The 22599-nt window shown below is 42.7% G+C and overlaps 1 protein-coding gene across 1 annotated transcript in view; it reads right to left on the bottom strand.

Annotated features, from left to right (window-relative positions):
• The window catches only part of KIAA1671 (KIAA1671 ortholog), a 271372-nt gene that overhangs the window by 138826 nt on the left and 109947 nt on the right, over positions 1-22599 (bottom strand). The window contains exons 4-5 of the mRNA XM_075320058.1: positions 8076-10868; positions 7271-7387 (exon numbers count right to left, since the gene is read on the bottom strand). Coding sequence (XP_075176173.1) covers positions 7271-7387; positions 8076-10868 — 2910 coding nt within the window. The remainder of the gene's footprint in view (positions 1-7270; positions 7388-8075; positions 10869-22599) is intronic.

Genomic DNA, 22599 nt, shown 5'->3' with positions numbered 1-22599 from the left:
GGGTATTGTATTAATTATGTACAGTACATATAAACCATAGCATCTTCACTCATGGATCTTCACACTAATAGGTCATATTCACCATGTTGTAGACATTTCTGTGATCTGTTCCATACATATAAAGCCCCACAAATGTAACTTATTTGACCTCACATTTCAAGCTGTGGTCTAAAACACCACAAAAATGATAGATCTTCTATAATATGGCATGCAACATGAGATGTTACTGCCTATTAACGCAGCTGTATGCCGAGTGCCTTGATCTTCTGACCGAAGCATTCTGCTGCTTACACTGCCACCATGTGGACACTGCGCAAAGTGACTCATGAACAAAACCAGGACTGCAATGTCCTAACAGCTGCGACGTCTGGAAAAATAGGGGCAACGTCCATCCAAGCAGAAAATGTGCTCAGAAACAAGCAAAAGGACAACTCCTTCAGAGCCACATAAGGGAAAGCAGGGACCCTTCTGTGCTCTGGTAATGAACATGTCCACTTGTTAGGCAGGAGTGTGTGCTAGCCTCACAAAACATTCATATCTAAAAAGTATATGTTCACAGTGTGGTGTATATAGCATGTTAAGGCAACAGCCATCTCCGCCAACCCTCTACACATATGTAGCACCCCTGAAGCCATCAGGGAGCTACAAGGTACTGCATCCCCACCAGGATGCAGGGCCTACCCTCAGGGACCTAGAAGACCAGTGCCGGTAACAACAAAAACATTGCGTGTTAATCCCTGTTTTTCACAAATTTCCCATAGACTGGTGCCAGACTAGGGTTGGACCTAATGGATGGCCACCTAGAGGTGGAGCCGATTCAGTCCACTAGACGACCATGCAGGAGGGACAGACAGTGGACAGTCAGAGTATGTTAGTCGGTGACAGAGAAAAGAAGTGAACGGAAGCACTGATAGGAGCGTGACGGTGACCTGGGGGCCCAGGCGTGTGGTTGCAGGTGGAGTGCTCCTGGAACCATAACACCGACAGGGTACAGAATCCTAGGTCAGGCAAGCGCTCCAGGCAGACCTGATAAAATCTTCACAGTGAGGGGACCATCAAGGACCTCACTGACCTTGAAGTTTGGGACTCAGTAGCAACGTGAGAACTGGGGAACAGGACCAGAGACTCCAACCCCACAGGGTTCACGCTACCGTCATACGGACTACCGTTGAGAGACTACCAGGAGGGGACCCCAGACGCTCCAAGCCACGGGGACCCACCAACCAAAGAGATGTGCAAGGGAAAGAAGCCACCAGGTCACTAAATCGACACTGGGACTAAGGGAACCAGCGGTCAAGACCAGCCTTCCTTGGGTGACCAGTTTTCATCTGACTGTGAGTAAAGGAGCCAGTTACACTGCAAACCCCTGTGTGGCCTACCTTCTTTCTGCACACATCCACATCACCTATCCTTGGGGGCCCAGCCTTGCTTGCAGCGGGCCTAACATCTAGGCTGCCACCAACACCAGCCCCAGTAGTGAGAACTGTGCAGCGACGGCTCCATCTACATAGCCGCAACCCGCAAGTGGCGTCACGTTATAAACTTTCATTTAATCTCCCCTGTAAATATTCCCCATTTTAAAAAGCGTCCCCAGGGATATGGAACCGGTCAATGGCCACCAAGTGACATCTCCCCAGCAATACACCGCCCGGGACCAAGTACCCCATAACCCAGGGCGACACACTTACATGGTAAGGAGACTTGGCCAACCATCTGTATGGTTAATGAAAATCTGTCCCCAGGACTTTGCCACCTGAGAGCAGCATAATGGGGAGACAGACCCCGATTCTAGAGATGTGTAACTTAATAGGCTGCTTGCTGTAGGTTTGATAAAATCACTGCTTTAACAGCAGACTATCGCTAGGAGACTAATAAACTTGCTGCCGTGTAGTTCTTCATAATCACGAGCTCTGTATAACTCCGCTCATCACTGATCGACAGGTTTCTGCCTATACACAGTGTACACAGAAAGCTGCCAATCACTAGTATGTGCAAGGTTATACAGGGCTCAGCACTCTGAGAACTGCTAGATCTACAGCAGATAAAACATCAAGTGATATATCACTGGAATCAGGGTCTCTGCCCCTACATCATGCAGCCCTCAGATCATTCAGCAAAAACCTAGTAGCAGATTCCCTTTACGAACCTCATTGACATTAGTGTAAAGTAGACTAAACGTGAGGTTTTGACAGAACCATCTAGCACATATGGGTGCCGCCCTACTCTCCCCCAAACGTCATATGTCAGAAGAGAGAAAGACCAGGCCTTTTTTGTCTCTGAAGCTGGGCAGCAGCTCACACTCCTCTCTCCATACAGAACACATGCACGCTCAGCTGAACTGAATGTGCTCGTGTATGAGAAGCCCAATTTGTCTAATTCTTCCACCGTAGATTTTTATGACCTCTACACATAATCGGAGTGATTTTAGAAATATCATTACATTAGTAAACTTATCAAAACCTCAAAAATGTGTTAAATTTTCTTATAATTTTATCATTTTCAGCTACATTAGTGATGATGAATAGCTCCCTCTAGTGTTACGGATAAAGTCCTACAACCATGTAAAAGTCGGAGAATAACTAAGCATTTTCATTAATCTGAACTGATCTGTAATAAAATCAAGAATTACCAATTAGTGGCCCCAATCTAGAATTTCTCTACTACAGATATTTTCCATTCTATTTATTGCTTTTAAACTTAAAGAAACCCCCCACAAATGATAAATATTGCTTACTTAATCATATTTCAAGATTGTTTAGAGTCCTGGATTGTATAAGAGAGACACATAGTGCAGGTAACAATGGAACATTGCCATAAGGAACACAGATCGTTACAAGCGAGAGAAATGGCCATCGTTTCATTGCCGTCCAACACACAAAAGTATCATCAATTGCTTTCCGGCACATTGTGCTTGCCTTAAGGCACAGTCACACACATAACGACTTACCAGCGATCCCGAAAACGATGCAACCTGATAGGGATCGCTGGGAGGTCGCTGGTGAGATGTCACACAGTCAGCTGAGAAAGTTATGTCTTGCCAAGGACAAAGATAAGACTTGCGCCTAGCCAAGGACAATGAGAGTTATACTTTTTGCTCAGAAGTGAGATCCACGCTTATGACGAGAATCGAAACTAATGATTATGCATACGACATAGCTACGCCCAAATTAGCTTGATAAACCCTGTATGTAGTACAGTAGTAGTAGTTCAGAGCGCACACTCTCTTACCTTATATGCAGACACCTGTCTCTGTCTGTATCTCATTAAGGTTAAGGGAAGCCGAGGGGGTGACTGGGACTCTCTCCGCATTTGGTCATCACTGGCAACAGTTGTGACCCATGGTCACCTTATCATTTCAGACCTTACCAACGATGCAGGAACAATACAGGTCGCAGTAGTGACCTGTATAACGATCTCAGCAGTCACTGTGACCATGTCACACAGTGTCAAACACAGCGATGTGTCCTGCCCAGCAGGACATTGCCTTTGAAGAAAATGGCCTGGACCATTCTGCAACGACCGGCGACCTCACAGCAGGGGCCTGATCGCTGGTAGATGTCACACATAACGAGATTGCTAACGGGATCGCTATTGTGTCACAGAAACCAACTCAGTAGCGATCTCGTTATGTGTGACAGTACCTTTAGTCTATATAGAAATGGCTGTGTGTATTTTCAGAATCACAGATTTCACCCACCACTCCATGGGTAATAAGGCAGCAATGTAGAGAAATCATTGATACACTATACAGAGGGTCAGTACATATTCTGCAAATCAGCAGCCTAGTGTTACTGTGAACCTTAAAATCTCCAGCCAGATAAAGCCTGAAGGCCAGATGTGTGTGATCCGCAGGCACGGAGCCTGTGAGCTGATGACGCCTGATTTATGACCTGGTTTTCTAATCACAGTTCAAAGGATGATCTCCATAATGAGAACAAGCCCTAATACCCTGCAGCAAGCACAGTGCAAGGAAGGAAATTACAGTCAGGCCGTCCTGCTCATTCTACTTACAGCAACTTGAAATCATTTTTACCATTATTTTACTTTCAGACAATTTGTGATTTGCTCATCTGTAAAGGGAAGGTCTATTCACGCTAACAAAATGATGTACATGGTAGAGAGTCAGAGGTATACACCAATCAGCTGCCATCCAGAATAAAGAATTAAATATGTACAAGGGGTTGTTCTGTCTAAAACTACAAGTCTGCAGTCACACCATGCGACTGCAGACTTACGAATTCTCCTATCACTGCGCTGAGAGAATTATCCGGTATCAGATCAGAGAACGGCGGTTACGTGGCCACGAATACGCGGTATGCACACTCCTGGGCAGAATGCAACTAGACATTCTCATTGTTCAAGGCTGTGCCCCTCTAGTCACATTCTGGCAGGGAGTCTGCATATTGCATACTTAGTTCCATGTGACCGCTGTTCCCAGCTCTAACACCTGAGAATCTTCACAGTGCACATGATATGAGGAGTCACATGTCTGCAGTCACATAGAGTCACACAGAGTGACTGCATACTTGTGGATTTAGTTCAGAAAACCCCTTTAAAAATGGGATTCAGGTCTGCAGTCACATACAGAGACACAGAGTGACTGCAGACTGTCATTACCGCTTCTGAGACCGGAGAATCCTCACAGTGCACAGTGCATGCGATGCGAGGAGTCACAGGTCTGCAGTCACATAGAGAGACACAGAGAGTGACTGCAGACTGTCATTACCGCTTCTGAGACCGGAGAATCCTCACAGTGCACAGTGCATGCGATGCGAGGAGTCACAGGTCTGCAGTCACATAGAGAGACACAGAGAGTGACTGCAGACTGTCATTACCGCTTCTGAGACCGGAGAATCCTCACAGTGCACAGTGCATGCGATGCGAGGAGTCACAGGTCTGCAGTCACATAGAGAGACACAGAGAGTGACTGCAGACTGTCATTACCGCTTCTGAGACCGGAGAATCCTCACAATACACAGTGCGCGCAATGTTAGGAGTCACAGGTCTGCAGTCAGATAGAGAGACACAGAGTGACTGCAGACTGTCGTTCTCAGCTCTGATGCCGGAGAATCCTTACAGTACACAGCGCGCATGATGTGAGGAGTGACAGGTCCGCCTGCAGTCACATGGAGTCACACAGAGTGACTGCATACTTGTGGATTTAGGTCAGAAAACCCCTTTAAATGGGATTGTTTATAACCTCACTCACACTGTGGGTAAACCTGCCAGCAGATAAACTAGCTGGGGACCTCCACGGTCCTCTCTACCAATGAACGACAACCTAGTCTGTCATAATATAGGTCTCCACTTTAGTAACACATACATCATAAAAATAAAATCTTAAAAGCTTTAGCAAATAAAAAATGGTCTTGTATGAAAAATCTCTTAGGTGTATCAAACAGTCTGACCATAGCATGTGAGAAGTGGTTATATGAAAGCGCAAATAACTAAGTAAATGTATCTGTAGTATTACATGGCAGCCATTCATCACTCTCTCACCGCTTGCTCCTGCCACTCGGTACTGTACGGCAGACAGGAGACAGGGATGAGAGTGTACAGTAAAAAAGCTAAAAGCCCAGCAGGGACATGGCCTGATCATACCCCATCTCCTGGGCCGGGGAGGAAGCAAAAGAGTACGAAGACATTACAGTAGGGGATCACAGCTGATTCTTTTTGTGAGGTAAAACATTTTCCTGTCTGTGTTTAAAAAAAAGAATCAGCTGTAATCCCATGCTGTCCTGCCTGTATACTGTATTACTTCCTCCCCGGCCTAGGAGATGTGGTATGATCAGACCATGTCCCTGTACAGTTAGACACTGCCATTACACAGTACATAGCAGGGACAAATTTATAACATTGTCTCAGCACAGGAAAGAAAAATGTAAACACATCCAATTGTGGAAGTTACTATTCTTCCAAGACCAATTGATTGAACTAAAGCTAAATTTACAGCAACATGATCACAGCCATTCCTGTCTGCATCTACCTGGACAATTCTTAGAAAAACAAACTGTACTGTAAAATAAGTAAATGTGCACTACTTTTAAGGGTTTTTTATGTGCACTCGATTTCTTGTACTCTATATGATTCAACATCACATTTGTAATAACAAAAATATATCTAGCAACAATCCCCAAGCTTTCTTACCTTGAGAGCCACATTCAACTCTGAGATGGCTGCAAGTCACAGGCAGGGCTCTCCCACCCCACGGTAGTGTCACTCAGAATCTACCATTACCGGTGTCATAAAAATCAAAGGTTCCCCACAGAAAGCACACTCAGACCTTGTGCCCCTTTCCTTATAGGCAGAATATTTACTTTCAGGGGTTCCCACTTTTCCCCTATTCAGTATTGTCATATGAGGCCACACTGTTACATCCAGCTTCAAGCACCCCTCTAACTAAGAACCATCCTACCATATATATTTCTCCCCATCACCCCTGTAAGCATAAGCACATCCAGAACTGCTCTTCTGTGCTAAGCTACTCACAAACGTCACCATCTGGAGACTTTCTCTTCATAGCTATTTCCTAGATATGATGCTGATCCAATAAGGCTGCTTCCACACATCCGGTGCTTTGCAGAAAAACCGCAACCGTTTGGTTTTTTTTGCCGCCGGTTGCGGGTTTTTTGCATAGACTTACATTGGTTCCGTATTGTGCCGCATAGTCTTGCGTTCCGTCCATTTTTTGCCGCATGCGGCAGATTTAGCCGATGCGGCGGCCGGCTAGAATGTTGCCTGGCACATTTTTTTGTCCGGCAAAAAAAACGCATCGCGCCACATCCGGCCGATGCTGTGCATTTTGCAATGCATGCCTATGGACGCCGCATGCGGCGTCCTGCGGCAAACACCGCATCCGGCCGCCGCATGCGTTTTTCCCCACTGCGCATGCTCAGTAGCATGCCGCAAGCGGCAAAAACCGGATGGGGCCGCATGTAAAAACCTTATGCAAAGAATGCGGTATTGTCGCCGCATCCGTTGCATACGTTTTAGAGCCGGATTGGTCAGCTCTGCTAAAACCGGAGGTGTGAAAGCAGCCTAAGCTGGCAGACAGTCACAAGCCACACATCTTGGGTCCATAAGCCCAAGGGCTGGGGACACCCGATATATAATAACATCAAAACACTGACAATACTCTGACCAAACATGCATATCTGGGAGAGAGGGACTGAAAAAAAAAAAAAAAAAGATAAAACCTTTGTGTTTAGATGTTTAGACACAAAATTTCATAAAAACTGCCTCCACAGAAAAAAACCATCAATAATCCCACCTCATTTAAGCTAGTGTACTCGTTGTGCCGACTCTTTTTCCGAAGCAGATCTGTTGTAAACTCTTTCTCCTGTATTCTTGTTGAACGCGGTTTTATCTCTTCCTTTTTGTAAAATTCCTAAAGAGGACATATTAATTTAACTTATTACATAACACATGGCACCATATAAAAGTGTGGATATATACACCCTATAGACATAATGTAACGTATATAGTCATTTACACAAACATATACATAGGCATATGTCTAATATTTATATATCCGTATACTCCATTTACACTACAATCACACATAAGAAGATGCATCTATATGCGTTTATCAGCTGCATTTCATATATTTAGCAAAGTGTTCCAACCCAAAAAAACAACCTTGAAGAGCAGTTCCACTATTTGTATGTTGATGACTCAAACTTTGGAGTAGATCTGCAGTACTCAGCAGCGACCACTACACAGTTGACAGAGGCGTGCCTTGCAGCTGCACAAATGCTAACGTTCCATCACAGGCAGCACAGGTAACACCTATTTGGAAAAGTGGGAGGGTGCTGTCCACTCATAACCTGATATTGATCATCTTTCCTATGGGTTAGGACATCAGTAGAACAATACTGGAACAACTCTTTAAAGGGGTTGGACACTACTTTTACATTGATGGCCTATCCTTAGGATAGCTCATCAGTGTCTGATCGGCTGGGGTCCGACACCAAAAGTCCGAATTTTATTATGCTAATTTTCAAAGCTTTTTATTCCAGAATACTGCCTTATTCCTTATTCCTGAATCTGACAATTACCATAATTTAGTTTCATACCTTGGTTTCACTATGTGTCCATTCTTGCCAAGTTACGTGGGGTGCAGTTTTTGGCTCTTGCGGAAGGTCCACTGGAATACTTTGCCTAGCACGATGCCGCTCCATTCTCTTTTCTTTATTCGCCAGCATAATGCTGATTAAATCACTGGCTTTTGTTGGTTTTTGATCTTCAGAAAGTGGTTGTGTTTTTTCTTCTGGAATAGATCCCCTAAGTTTAGAGTTTTCAGATTCATGCTCTACTACCCTATTTTCATTTTGATCATCACCACTGACTTTTGTTAGCATATGTCTTCTGTGCATATGTGAAGTTGTCCTCGGGTCTATAGCCGTTGATTCAAAGGATTGTGTTGACTGTGTTGTATAGTTAAAAGTTTTTCCAGAAAGCTCTAAAGTCGAAGTGGTCTGACTGTCATTTGGACGTGGTAGAATGCCATCCTCTTCCCTGCCTTTGTTTACATTTTTCTCATGTCTTCCTTCTGAAAATGGATTAAAATTATCTAAAAGTATAGAACTGTTTGACAGACCTTGCTTAAGACCATGCTTTGTTGAGGTAGTTTCCTGAGGTGAAGTATACCGTGATGAAAAAGCCTCATATTTGTATTCATCACTAGTAAAATGTCTACCTGAGGGATCTCTCCAACCTTTTGAGACATTCTCCCTCAAGGATCTTGACCTCTCCCATTTATTAATATCATAATCATCATCTCTGGCCTTGTTTTCTTTATCCTTTCTTTGACTAGGGTTATAGTCAGCCATAAAAGAATCAATGTCCAAAACTTTAGATTTATATGTGTCATCAAGTTTAAGAGGAGATCCTTTGGCATTCGACTCTTGTGTCTTCTCTGACTCTAGCAAATGTGATTTCTGGAGAGGTCTTGTTTGAGCATCCAAATATGATGGACCTTTATCTTCTATACTTAATTTCTGCTTTTGTCTCTTGAGTAAAGCATCAATATCAATAACACTGTGTCTTTCTGGTGGCTTCTCTGGTTTTTCTATCAAATTTTCTTGAAGAACTTGCGCATTTTTGCTGGTTTTAAATCCCTTTGACAAATGTGAGGTACCTATATCTTTCTCTGTATTTTTTACTTCTTGAGAGAAAGAATCTGAGTTTGTTAAACCCATTCTCCCACTGCGCTTATAGTAAGGTTCATCAGATGTTAAACTGGTATTACTGCTGATCTGATTTTCAGAATCTTTTCTCTGCCTTTTGCCATCCACACCTGTTACTGCAAAATATGTTGCTCTTTTATCAATTGGAGAAGGGTCTTTAGCAGCAGTGACCAGGTTATCATGCTCATATCTATATAGCTCAGATGTCCTATGCATTTTATCACCGATTTTCTCTCGGTCTTGAAAATAGTCATTACTTTTTAGCGACATTATATCTCCTTTAGATTCTTCCTTGAAGTCTTTCTTTGGATAGTCATCAGGTTCTTTCTTAGAGCTAGAAGTGACTAATTCTCTCTTCATTTGCTCAATTTCCTTATTTAACATTATGTTAGTAAAGTCATTTGACTCTTCTTTATTGATGTTCCGAGTTGATGATCCTTGAGAATGAAATTGATTAAATGAAGTTTGCTTTTTATATCCTTTACCTTGGGAATTGAAGTCATCTCTTACACTTACACTGGTTAGATCCTCCTTCTCAGATTTAATGTCTTTTTCTGAATCTTTTCCTATTGTGATTCGAGAACCTACTGACTTGTCACTTTGCTGACTGAAACTTCTGAAAGAGGTTTTTATATGTCCCTTACTTTTTGAACTACTTCCAAAATGCGAATATTCTGGATCATTATTTCCAAATGTATTTTCCGTTTTTTCTTTCCGGTTGTTTGATTCAAAAGATTTCTCTTGAAAACCCTCAAAATCAATGTCATTATTTGGTATTTTGTTATTTCTGGTAAAAACACTCTCTACTTTGTAAAAACCATCCGATGGTGTATTTACCAATTGATCTTTCTCCATTGTAGAAGAATTTCTTCTTTCAAAAGACTGATCAGTGCCTCTAGAAAAAGATTTGCCTTGGGAATTTTCCTGAGGACTATTTAGAACATTTTTCTTCCAATAGTCACTCTTACTTCTTTGAAGACTAATTCCTTCACGTTCATCTATATCTTTGCCTAGACCCCTATCTCTGTTGTGAAAAGATCGTCGAGATCGAAGAGTCACCGCTTTGTCTTCAGGTGCCAATTCAATAGATTCACTTAAAACTCTTTCGGTTACGGCTTGGACAACTTCAAACCTTGGCTCTACTCGCTTGTTCTCATCAACTTTAAGGTGCTGAAACGTCATTCTTGGTAAATTTCCAACATCCGTAGAAGAAACTGTGTCAAGATGCTTTTCACCAAATTTATTGTCTTTCATTTTAAGGTCCTTCCAACTTTGTGCGATGGATTGAACATTATCGCCGCTGAACCATTCTGACCAGGTTGACGAGTCAGGTTTGGTCTGTACACATTCAGAAATGACCATACTTTTAGGAGGCTGAGTGGCCATAAGACTTCCTGACTGATATATTTCAGGAGCATTATGCCTTTCTACATTGTGCTCAAATAAGGTTGCTTTCACAGTTTTCACACTTTTGTCAACTTGGGTTGAATTCATATTATTTTCTTCAAATGCTTCGGTTTTTGCATTGTATAATTTATCTCTGTAACTGTATTGTCTTCTATCTTTTGGAACCTCTGTACTGTCCTCTATTCTTACAGGGTCATTATTTCTTCTGAATGATCTTCTTGGTCTGAATGTTTTTTCTTCCAATAATGAACTATTTTCCAGTTCTTTTTTTTCCTGAGGGAAAAAAATAAGAATAACTTTAATATTATGCTGGCATAACGCCATCAAACTGTCTATTCATATGAATTAATCCATTTGGTAGAGAAACAATCTATAGCATAAAATGTGCACATTTACATTTTTAGCTTTATAAAACTAAGTTTACTGTCTTTACACGGACTTTCAGAATTAAAACCTAAAGCATTTTAGAATTTCAATTGACCTTTCAAAGAGAATGTGCTGTGGGAGAACTACTCTCTTATAAACTGGCAACAGATTTGACCAGGATCCACCAAAACCTTTAGTATGAAATTCCAAATGTCCTCCTGCAAAGGAAACTGTGATTAGACAACTTAAAAGAATTTATCCGGGACTTAAAGGGGGTATGTCCATCTCCAAGATCCTATCAAAATATGTAGTGGGTGTAATAAGAATATTAGCAAATAGCTCCAATTAGAAATTAAGTATAGTTTTCCTGATGAGCTATGTCACTTACCTCGTGTTCAGGGTATTGTAGCTTAGGTATCCATGGTTACGACCACTAGCAACTAACTGTCTGTACATGCGTGGCCGTCACCTTGGATAATTAAGCTTCTGTGATGACCTGCACATGAGGTAAATGACATAGCTTTGCAAAAGAAGTACAGTGGAACCTTGGATTAAGAGTAACTTGGTTTGAGAGCGTTTTGCAAGACAAGCAAAGCTTTTTACAAATTCGTAACTTGGTTAAAGAGCAATGATTTGCAATAAGAGCAAATACTCACCGTGCACACATCCGGTTCTGTCCTTTCACCATGCTCTGACCCGCTCTGGACGTACATTTCGGTACATGTATACAGTATACCAATGTACGTACAGTATATACTATACAGCATGTCTACCAATTTACATTTGTGGATACAGTATTGTACTTTCTTATTGATAACCAGTGCAGCACATTGCTTGTATTGTACCTCCCGCACACTAATTTGTTTTATATGCTTTTTAATAATAATAATAATAATAATAATAATAATAATAATAATCTTTATTTCTATAGCGCCAACATATTCCGCAGCGCTTTACAATTCAGGAGGCTCATATACATATACATAACCATATACAAACAAGTAACAATTATAGAAGATACAATATTTAAAGAGAAAAAAGGCAACCCTGCTCATGAGAGCTTACAATCTACAATGAGATGGGGGGAGGGGCAAGGTACAAGTGCTTATTTACAATGACAATCCAGCCATCTCAAGAAAATGGGGGATAGATAATGGCTTCCTGCACCAGTTGGCCAGAGCCTTGAGATGCATTTGGGTGCCAAGGAGTTTGACGTGGGGTTATGTTCTGAGACGTTGTAGAGGGATTAGGTGAAATTAGTTTGGCTAGGGAGTGTGATAGGCCGTCCTAAAAAGATGCGTTTTTAGGGAGCGTCTGAAGCTGAGTAAGTTGTGATTCGTCCTAACTTCTTGGGGTAGAGCATTCCAGAGGGTTGGTGCAGCTTGGAAGAAGTCTTGGATTCGGGAGTGGGAGGTTCGAATTAGTCTTGATGTTAGTCGAAAGTCATTTGCAGAGCGTAGAGAACAGGTGGGATGATAGACAGGGAGGACGGTAGAGATGTAGGGGGGTGCTGCACTGTGGAGAGCTTTGTGGGTGAGAACAAGCAGTTTGAATTAGATCCTGTGATATATGGGCAGCCAGTGCAATGACTGGCACAGAGCAGAAGCATCCGAGTTACGGTTAGCCAGATAGGTGACCCTGGCTGCTGCATTAAGGATGGACTGTAGAGGAGAGAGTCTAGTTAGGGGGAGACCAATTAATAGAGTGTTACAGTAGTCAAGGCGAGAGTGGATCAGGGGCACGGTGAGGGTTTTTGTCGTTTCCATTTTTACTGTACAGTATTTTATATTCGTGTACTGTAATAATTTTATATGAATACAGTACATTATTTTGTATTACTGTAATAAGTTTGTATAAATACAGTAAATATTTTTGGGTTGTGGAACGAATTGTCTGCATTTCAATAATTTCCTATGGGAAAATTTATTTTGATATAAGAGTAACTTGGTTTAAGTGCACACTGCCAGAACGAATTACGGTATGCTCGTAATCCAAGGTTCCACTGTATACTACATTTCTAATTGGAGGTATTTGCTAATATTATAATTGGTACATCTACTATATATTGGGATAGGATCTTGGAGATGGGAATACCCCTTTAAGGTTTTTTTTTTCCAATTTGGCTAAGAACTTATAGGTAGGTAGTTTCTAACTTCTGCTGTGTGATAATCCGGGTTCGGAGCGGTCACAGACCGCTCCTGATGGCGACTATCCTTTCAGTGACATCACATCAACAAAGCAGCACCTTCTCTTCCGCTCTGTTGACGGGCACCACTGCTGATTGGCAGCCATCTCCCTGCTGTCAAACTTCGGGGAGCCAGCTGTCAGTTAGCATGATGTCAGCAGTGGTGCTCGTCAACAGAGGAGAAAAGAAGAGAAAGGGATGCTCTGTTGACGGGAATTTAAAACATGCAATGTAGTAACTACCTGAGCCAGTGGATATCTTTGCAGGACAGATAAAGGAGGTAGTTAGCAGCTACTTGTCAGTAAGTTCTTAGCCCAATGGGGGAAAAAAACCTAAGTCCTAGATAACCCCTTTAATTTCACAAATTCAGATTCTATTGTTTTCTCAGGACGTACATGGCATTAGTGAGCACCATGTTGCCACAAACATTTCCATGTAGAAGGGCTACAAGTGCAGATTTAAAGTGGAATCTGAAAATCACCAAACTATTGACCATCTTTGCCGTTTGGCCAATATTATATAGAAATAGTTGTCCTCTTGCCATTTTAACTATATACAGTCATATGAAAAAGTTTGGGCACCCCTATTAATGTTAACCTTTTTTCTTTATAACAATTCGGGTTTTTGCAACAGCTATTTCAGTTTCATATATCTAATAACTGATGGACGCAGTAATATTTCTGGATTGAAATGAGGTTTATTGTACTAATAGAAAATGTGCAATCCGCATTTAAACAAAATTTGACTTGCAAAAGTATGGGCACCTCAACATACAAATGACTGATATATTTTGTAGATCCTCCTTTTGCAAAAATAACAGCCTCTAGTCGCTTCCTGTAGCTGTTAATGAGTTCGTGGATCCTGCATAGAGGTATATTTGACCATTCCTGTTTACAAAACAATTCCAGTTCAGTTAAGTTTGATGGTTGCCGAGCATTGACAGCACGCTTCAAATCATCCCACAGATTTTCAATGATATTCAGGTCTGGGGACTGGGATGGCCATTCTAGAACATTTTAATTGTTCCTCTGCATGAATGCCTGAGTAGATTTGGAGCGGTGTTTTGGATCATTGTCTTGCTGAAATATCCATCCCCTGCGTAACTTCCACTTCATCACTGATTCTTGCATATTATTGTCAAGAATCTGCTGATACTGAGTTGAATCCATGCGACCCTCAACTTTAACAAGATTCCCGGTGCCGGCATTGGCCACACAGCCCCAAAGCATGATGGAACCTCCACCAAATTTTACTGTGGGTAGCAAGTGCTTTTCTTGGAATGCCGTGTTTTTTTGCCTCCATGCATAACGCCTTTTTGTATGACCAAACAACTCAATCTTTGTTTCATCAGTCCACAGAAACATCTTCCAAAATGTAACTGGCTTGTCCAAATGTGCTGTTGCATACCTCAGGCGACTCTGTTTGTGGCGTGCTTGCAGAAACGGCTTCTTTCGCATCACTCTCCCATACAGCTTCTCCTTGTGCAACGTTCGCTGTATTGTTGACTGATGCACATTGACACCATCTGCAGCAAGATGATGCTGCAGGTGTTTGGAGGTGGTCTGTGGATTGTCCTTGACTGTTTGCACCATTTTTCTTCTCTGCCTGATATTTTTCTTGGCCTGCCACTTCTGGGCTTAACATGAACTGTACCGGTGTTCTTCCATTTCCTTACTATGTTCCTCACAGTGAAAATGGACAGTTTAAATCTCTGAGACAACTTTTTGTATCCTTCCCCTGAACAACTATGTTGAATAATATTTGTTTTCAGATCATTTGAGAGTTGTTTTGAGGAGCCCATGATGCCACTCTTCATAGGAGATTCAAATAGGAGAACAAATTGTAAGTGGCCACCTTAAATACCTTTTCTCATGATTGGATACACCTGCCTATGAAGTTCAAAGCTCAATGAGGTTACAAAACCAATTTAGTGCTTTAGTAAGTCAGTAAAAAGTAGTTAGGAGTGTTCAAATCAAGAAATTGATACTTTTGCATCGGTCAAATTTGGTTTAAATGTGGATTGCACATTTTCTGTTCGTACAATAAACCTCATTTCAATTCAGAAATATTACTCAGTCCATCAGTTATTAGATATATGAAACTGAAATAGCTGTTGCAAAAACCCAAATTGTTATAAAGAAAAAAGGTTAACATTAATAGGGGTGCCCAAACTTTTTCATATGACTGTATTTCATTGCCAACATTTCGCTATAATAGTATTTCTCTTACTCAAGATCATTTACCTTTGAATATTATTAGTTCACCATTTTATCGATTTTGATTTAGTATTCTTTTCATATAAATCGGACTATTCATTTAGATATGAAAACAATTGGTCACATGTTTAAAAAGGAGAAATTTTGCAACAAAAACACAAAAATGACAAACTTTAATACATATATATTAAGTCATTAAGGTGATCGACTGTACGAAGGTGCTAGACTAGGTTAAATGACATGTAATTCCTAGAGCCATAAATCAGTGTCAAACATTTTCAATGCAATCTACCATTTCATACAGATCAGAAATAGATTGCGGATATACAAAGACAAAGTGTAATTTTTCATTAGGGAAACTATTACAAGTTTAAGTGATTGATGGGCTGTTATTGATTACTCTATAATTAGTAAATTAAGCACTGCATTAAATGCATTTTAGACATTCATTAAAATGTCATCTCTCTGGCCCCATGCCATTTATAACAAACAAAACAACTGATAACTCAACATTAGTTAACTACTTTATATAAATATTGAGAGGGAATCTGCCAGCTGGTTTTTGCTATGTAATCTGACAGCAGCATGGAGATAGGGAGATACAGCCTGGTTTCAGTGATGTGTCACTTAGTTTACTAAGTGCAGCAGTTGCAATAGTCACAAATTTCTCTGCTACAGTTCTAGCAGAGCTCAAAATGCTGAGTTTTCTTTAACTCTGCCCACACCACTGATCAGTACCGTTCTGTCCCTATACATTGTACACTGAAAGCTGCCTATCAGTGCTGGGGGCGTGGTTGGACTAGGATGCAGGAGGCCAGTTGTCCTCTAGCGATAATCTTCTGCTGATAAAACACGGATTGTTCTGAAACAGCAAAGCCCAGCCCAGTAAGTCACACCATTATAAGGTTCTCTGCTCCTATATTATTGTGGTCTCAGATTACAAAGCAAAAACCTCCTTACAAATTAACCTCAAAACGAACTGCACACCGGACACTATTGACGTGTTCACAATGTCACTGTCTGATCATGCAGGAATCCAATCTGCAAGTATCAGGGTCTAGAAAAGCATAAGTAGAGAACCGTAACAAGGTATTTTGTGGGAAACAACTAGAATAACTAAGCGGTGCATTGACCAAATTACTTGCTCATGTTGAATCCCATGGGTAGATTGATTCAGTTATTTACACCCTCAAAAATATGAGCCTATATAGACTCTCACCGAACAGGAGCCCACTGGATACATAAGCAAACATCTAGGAGGCAATTAACTGACTAAAATATAAAAGTTATACTGTATATTTTGCACCAAGTGATGTATCCCTCTGCTTAGCCCCTCATGTCCACCATGATCCTTGCAGACTAGATCACATATATAACGTGACCAGTTCCTTTTAAGAATTTTTCTTTAATATTTTAAGAACAATCTAAAGAGAGCTGCAAAGATAATTGTCAAGGTACAGTCAGGTCAAAGCAAAGTCCACATCATAAACGTTTATTAGGGAATACACTGCATGCAACCAGGGGAAATTGAGAGTACAATGATTAATCAATATGGATCTAATGACGTAACAAGCGTCCCCACACAGTCCTGCCAGCATACTCACCCTCCTAGGTGCTCAGCGGTGTCTGTTCTGTCCCTAATATCCGACACTGGTTCCCAGGAGCTGCACCCGCCGCACAGGTGTCCTGGGAGCTCGCTTAGGGCGCGTGCATTTTTTCTTAAAGGGCCAGCATGCCCTAACCTGGAAATAGGCACTAGGTATTTAATGCGTCCTCCCCTTATGTGAGATGCCTGGGCAACGTAGTCTATCCTTTAGAGACGTGTTGTCCGTAATTAGGTCCGTTGTTCCGCTGCTCCTGTCTGTATTCCAATATCTGCCATACTCGTTGTTGCACCTATCCGTACCAGCTGTACCTGACGAACCCGCTGCTGCACTTATCCATACCAGATGCACCTGCCAAACCCGCTGTGGCACCTATCTACACCACCCATAATCGCTGCTGCATCAGCCGTTCCGGCTGCACCTGCCTTATCGGTGACTGTCATTTCCCATACCACCGGGCCAGCTTTTGCAGCACCAAGTCTCCCTGTGTGGCACCTCGTGGCTACCAGCAGCCCAGTCAAACCTCACCATCAAGACTTTGGTGCATACCCGGTGTGCGCCTAAAGGCAACTTTACACGCTGCGATATCGGTACCGATATCGCCAGCATGGGTACCCGCCCCCATTGGTTGTGCGACACGGGCAAATTGCTACCCATGGCGCACAACATCGCTCAGACCGGTCACACTACTTACCTGCCTTACCGTCACTAAGCGGCCGCCCAATAGAAGCGGAGGGGCGGAGATGAGCGGGAGGTAACATCCCGCCCACCTCCTTCCTTCTTCATTGCGGGCGGGATGCAGGTAAGGAGAGGTTCCTTGTTCCTGCGGTGTCACATGGAGCGATGTGTGCTGCTGCAGGAACGACGAACTACTTCGTTACTGCAGCAGCAACGATATTCGAGAATGGACCCCCATGTCACCGATGAGCGATTTTGACCGTTTTTGCGACGATTCAAAATCGCTCATAGGTGTCACACGCAAAGACATCGCTAAAGTGACCGGATGTGCGTCACAAATTCCGTGACCCCAACGAGATCACTTTAGCGATGTCGTAGCGTGTAAAGCGGCCTTTAGTTATGCCCCTCAAGTGTACAGTGTGCTGCGGCCTAGTAGGTTCACTCCTGCTCGCATTACAATCGACTTCCATTCAAAGTATAAAAAATAGAATAAATATTCTCAAATATATATTGAAATCTAAATAAATAAAAAAAAAAAAAAATAGTTCAGCAGACTGCTATTTTCATGTTAAATAAAAAATCTGTCACATTATGGAGTGATCACTTCAGTCTTGTCACCAATGGTAAAATACACCATGATGTTAATGTGTACAGAGCCGAATGGTTGGCTCCCTAGGCCAAAAAATGAATCACATAACTTGTTTCAAATATTATAAAAAACGTATTCATTTGCAGTCAGATTGTGTTTGCAAAAACAACCATATTTGCAGTTTAGTAATTATTAAAATTTGCAGCTATTCTTGAAATATAAATACTTTTCTTTTCTTTATAGATTGTTGCCTATGAGACCAACCTGGCCACCTATAATACAGCGCTTAGGCTGTGTGCGCACTAGAAAAGTGATTTTTCTCAAGAAAATTTCTTGACAAACTTCTGGGAGTTAAAGATTACCGCACCCGCGGTATAAAAACGCACCAAAACCGCGGGAAAAACGCATGCTGCAACTGCAATAAATAATATAGATAATAGATAGATAATCGATAGACAGACAGATAATGGATAGAGGGAAAGATGGATAGATGAATAGATAGAGAGATAGATAGATAGATGAGAAAGACATATATAATGTCCCACCCCCCTGCATTTTCTAAGCTGGCACCCTTTAGTGACTTTCATGTGGCACTAAAGGGTGCCTAGCCTTGTATTTAGCCATAAAATAAATAAATAATTAAAAAAAAAAAACCCGACGTGAGGTCCCCCATCTTTTGTAGCCAGCTAGGGTAAAGCAGACGGCTGCAGCCTGCAGACCACAGCTGGCAGATTCACCTTGGCTGGTAGTCCAAAACAGAGGGCACCCCACGCTTTTATTTTACATTAAGTAAATAATTTAAAACAAAAAACGTGGGGTCCCCCCAAATTGGATCACCAGCCAAGGTAAAGCGGACAGCTGTGGTCTGGTATTCTCAGACTAGGGAGGTGCACTGTTATTGGACACTCCCCAGCCTAAAAATAGCAGGCCGCAGCCGCCCCAGAAGTGGCCAATCCTGGCACTTCGCCCCAACTCATCCCGTTGCCCTGGTGCGGTGGCAAACGAGGTAATATATGGGGTTGATGCCAGATGTGTAATGTCACCTGGCATCAAGCCCTGGGGTTCGTGATGTCACGCGTCTATCAGATACCCAACATCACCAACCCAGTCAGTGAGAAATAAATAGACAACAAAAAAAGTTTTATTTGAAAAAACACTCCCCAAAACATTCCCTCTTTCACCAATTTATTGAAAAGAACAATCAATTCCACGTCCGGCGTAATCCAATAAAGGTGGGGGTCCCACGGCGATCCATACCATAGTCACTGTCCCAGTCAATGAAGAACAGAATGTTCCCCATTGGCTGGGAGAGCAATGCAGTGACCTGAGCTAACATCAATAGCCCAGGTCACTGCAGGGGATGACGAGCGCTGCTGTCAGGAGGATAGATGAGATCATTACCTGCTGTGATCATCTCCTGTACTGCTGACGTCAGCGCTGTCACTGACTTCTATGCCCGCCGCGTTCTCAGCAGTATCGCGAGATCCCGTGACGTCACCGCTAGTGACAGTCTCGGGCCGCTCGCGAGACGGGCATAGACAGCAGTGACCGCGGTGATGTCAGGAGGCAGGAGATCGTCACAGCAGGTAATGATCTTATCTCACCTCCTGACAGCAGCGCTCGGCATCCCCGCGGCTGCACGCACACTGCTGTGTGTCAGTGTCTGCCTGCGCTGCAGAGTGACAAGCTGCCGATACTGCGGGCAGACACTGACACTGCTGTGCTGGCAGCGGCAGGGCCGGAGCGGGACACAGACTGCACGGGCACCTGGAGGTCACACGGAAAAGCTTCTGTGCGGCGTCCAGGGAGTGTGACGTCTGTGTTTACTCTCTACTCCGCTTCCTCTTCTGTCAAAATGACATCACTTCCTGCAAAACCGCAGGCAGCGATTAACATTACCGCAGGTAAATCACGGCTATACCGAGGGTATACCGCACATCATTTGCTACCTGTGGTATACCCCCGGAATTTCGCGATTACATTACAGTGAATGGAGTGAAATACCGAGGGTATTCCGCAGATACCTGCGGAAAAGAAGTGACATGCTCATTTTCTCAAGAAATTTTCTCAAGAAAATCTTCACAAAGAATTTTCTTGAGAAAAAAACGCAGTGTGCGCACAGCTATTTTTTTTCCCATAGGTTTTGCTGGGAAATGTCTGCAGGAAGATTACAAACATTTCTCAAAAAATCTCCGCAGCAAAACCGCGGGTAAATCCGCGGGTAAAAACGCCCAGTGCGCACAGGGCCTTACAAGCTCAACAGAAAAGAATTAGGAACCACTGCACATGTTCTGCTGTTTAGCAGCAGTGGTCAGTCTCCAAAGCAACAAGTATAAACAAAAGATAAGTATTAAAAACTTTCACCGGTTTGAGATATTAACAATTGAAATGCAAAATTACTTGGATTTACAAGCACGATTCAAAAGCTTCCATTTATGAAGTTAGGGATAACCCTTTAATTCCAGTGTGTTAACACTAGAAGTCCCAGGAATTTCGAGCTCCATAGGGTTCCAATGGTAGAAATGTTAAACTACCCCTCTCTGGGACTTCTAGTGTTAATAAACACTAGCCTTTCTACACTAAAGTGCTTTACATTCCTATATTATTCATTGAAGTTGGAGAATTTTTTGTCTGTTACTCACTGAGTTGTTACCAGTTTCATCAAAACTTAGGTTACTTCTTCAAAAGCTGCTGTAATTCGCCAAGTATGATTTTTGAAAAAAGATTAGGTCCATAAACCCATTACGCACTACTTGAAATAGTAAATCGTGTTCTTTTTTGAGAGCTCTCGACTTCCAGCTTATTCATTACACTTCAGAACGGAGACTCCATTACTGTGTGTGCATTGTCCCTGCCGTCCACCACCTCCTACACAGCTAGTGGAATGTGCCGTTAACAAAAGTTAACTAAAACTCCTCTTCCATCTCCCTAACATTTTTGTAACAAAGCAATCCTTAGTGTATCTTCACCCACATTGTTTCTGTAAACCCCATCATCTTGGGAAAGAAAGCAGGAAATGGTTTTACTAAACCACGTGAAATAATAAACTGAACGGTTCAAACAACATTTATTAATTAACCACAACCAAAAATATCCTGCAGGCCCTGCAGCGAGACATTTTCATTCCCGTGACCTCCAGAAAGTGTTCTTTTTAATGAGTTCAGATGGAAAAAGAAGACATGTATACACCATGGGTGAGCACTTTGGCTTGTAGACTAAAAACATTACAAGAGTTCTTAGGGAGGTTCACTTAAAAATGTGAATTATATACAGTGGTTTGATATGCATACTGTATTTTTCGGACTATCGGACACATTTTATTCTCAAAAAAACTTTAAGGAAAGTGTGGGGTGCGTCTTATATTCCAGATGTACCTGGTTGTGGAGGGGGCGATGGTAGGGGAGCATGTCACAGGAGGCAAGAGTAGAGTCACAGGAGGCAGGAACCGGCGCTGGGGCTAACAGTCTGCTGCTCCCCACGTCCATAATCCTGCCCTCTTCGCGGCACTGCAGTCGGCGCCAAGAAGTCGGCAGGATTCCGGGTATGGGGAGCAGTGAATAATAGTAATTCTGTGAATAATTCAGTGAAGAATAATAATAATTCTGTTTAATAGAGGGCAAAATTGATCATCCAGCCACTGATTTCCTGTAATGGATGTGCAGCTGATCCCCACGTCCATAATACCAGGCATGGGGAGCAGTGAATATTCCAGCAGCTGACATCAGCATGTGGGGGCAAGTGGGGGCACATGGCAGTAATGTCATGCGCTGCCTCACTTACATGCTGAAGTCACTTACCAGGATCCAAAAGACACTGGGAGAGCAGTGGGATGTGTGTGTGTGTGTGTGTTGTAATGGGGGTCAGATATACCATTATGGGAGACACATACCAAGATGAGCCTATGATAGGGCACTTATGTACCTGAATGAGGGGCATATATGCCAGGGTGAAGGACATATATACCAAGATGGGGGACATAAATACCAGGATAGGGGTCATATATAGCAAGCATGTGTCCCCCATCGAGGATGAACCTATGATGGGGGACATATATACCAGAATAGACCCAATATGAGGGCCAGATGTACCAGGATAGAGGGGCTACTACGCACCAGGATAGAAGAGCCGCTACTCACCAGGATAGAAGGGCCGCTACGCACCAGGATAGAAGGTCCGCTACGCACCAGGATAGAAGGGCCGCTACGCACCAGGATAGAAGGGCCGCTACGCACCAGGATAGAAGGGCCGCTACGCACCAGGATAGAAGGGCCGCTACGCACCAGGATAGAAGGGCCGCTACGCACCAGGATGGGGGGCATATGCATCAGGATGGGGGACATATGCATCAGGATGGGGGACATATGCA

This window comes from Anomaloglossus baeobatrachus, chromosome 1 (assembly GCF_048569485.1).
Source record: "Anomaloglossus baeobatrachus isolate aAnoBae1 chromosome 1, aAnoBae1.hap1, whole genome shotgun sequence".
Lineage (NCBI taxonomy): Eukaryota > Metazoa > Chordata > Amphibia > Anura > Aromobatidae > Anomaloglossus > Anomaloglossus baeobatrachus.
This window is presented reverse-complemented; position numbering and strand designations above follow the sequence as displayed.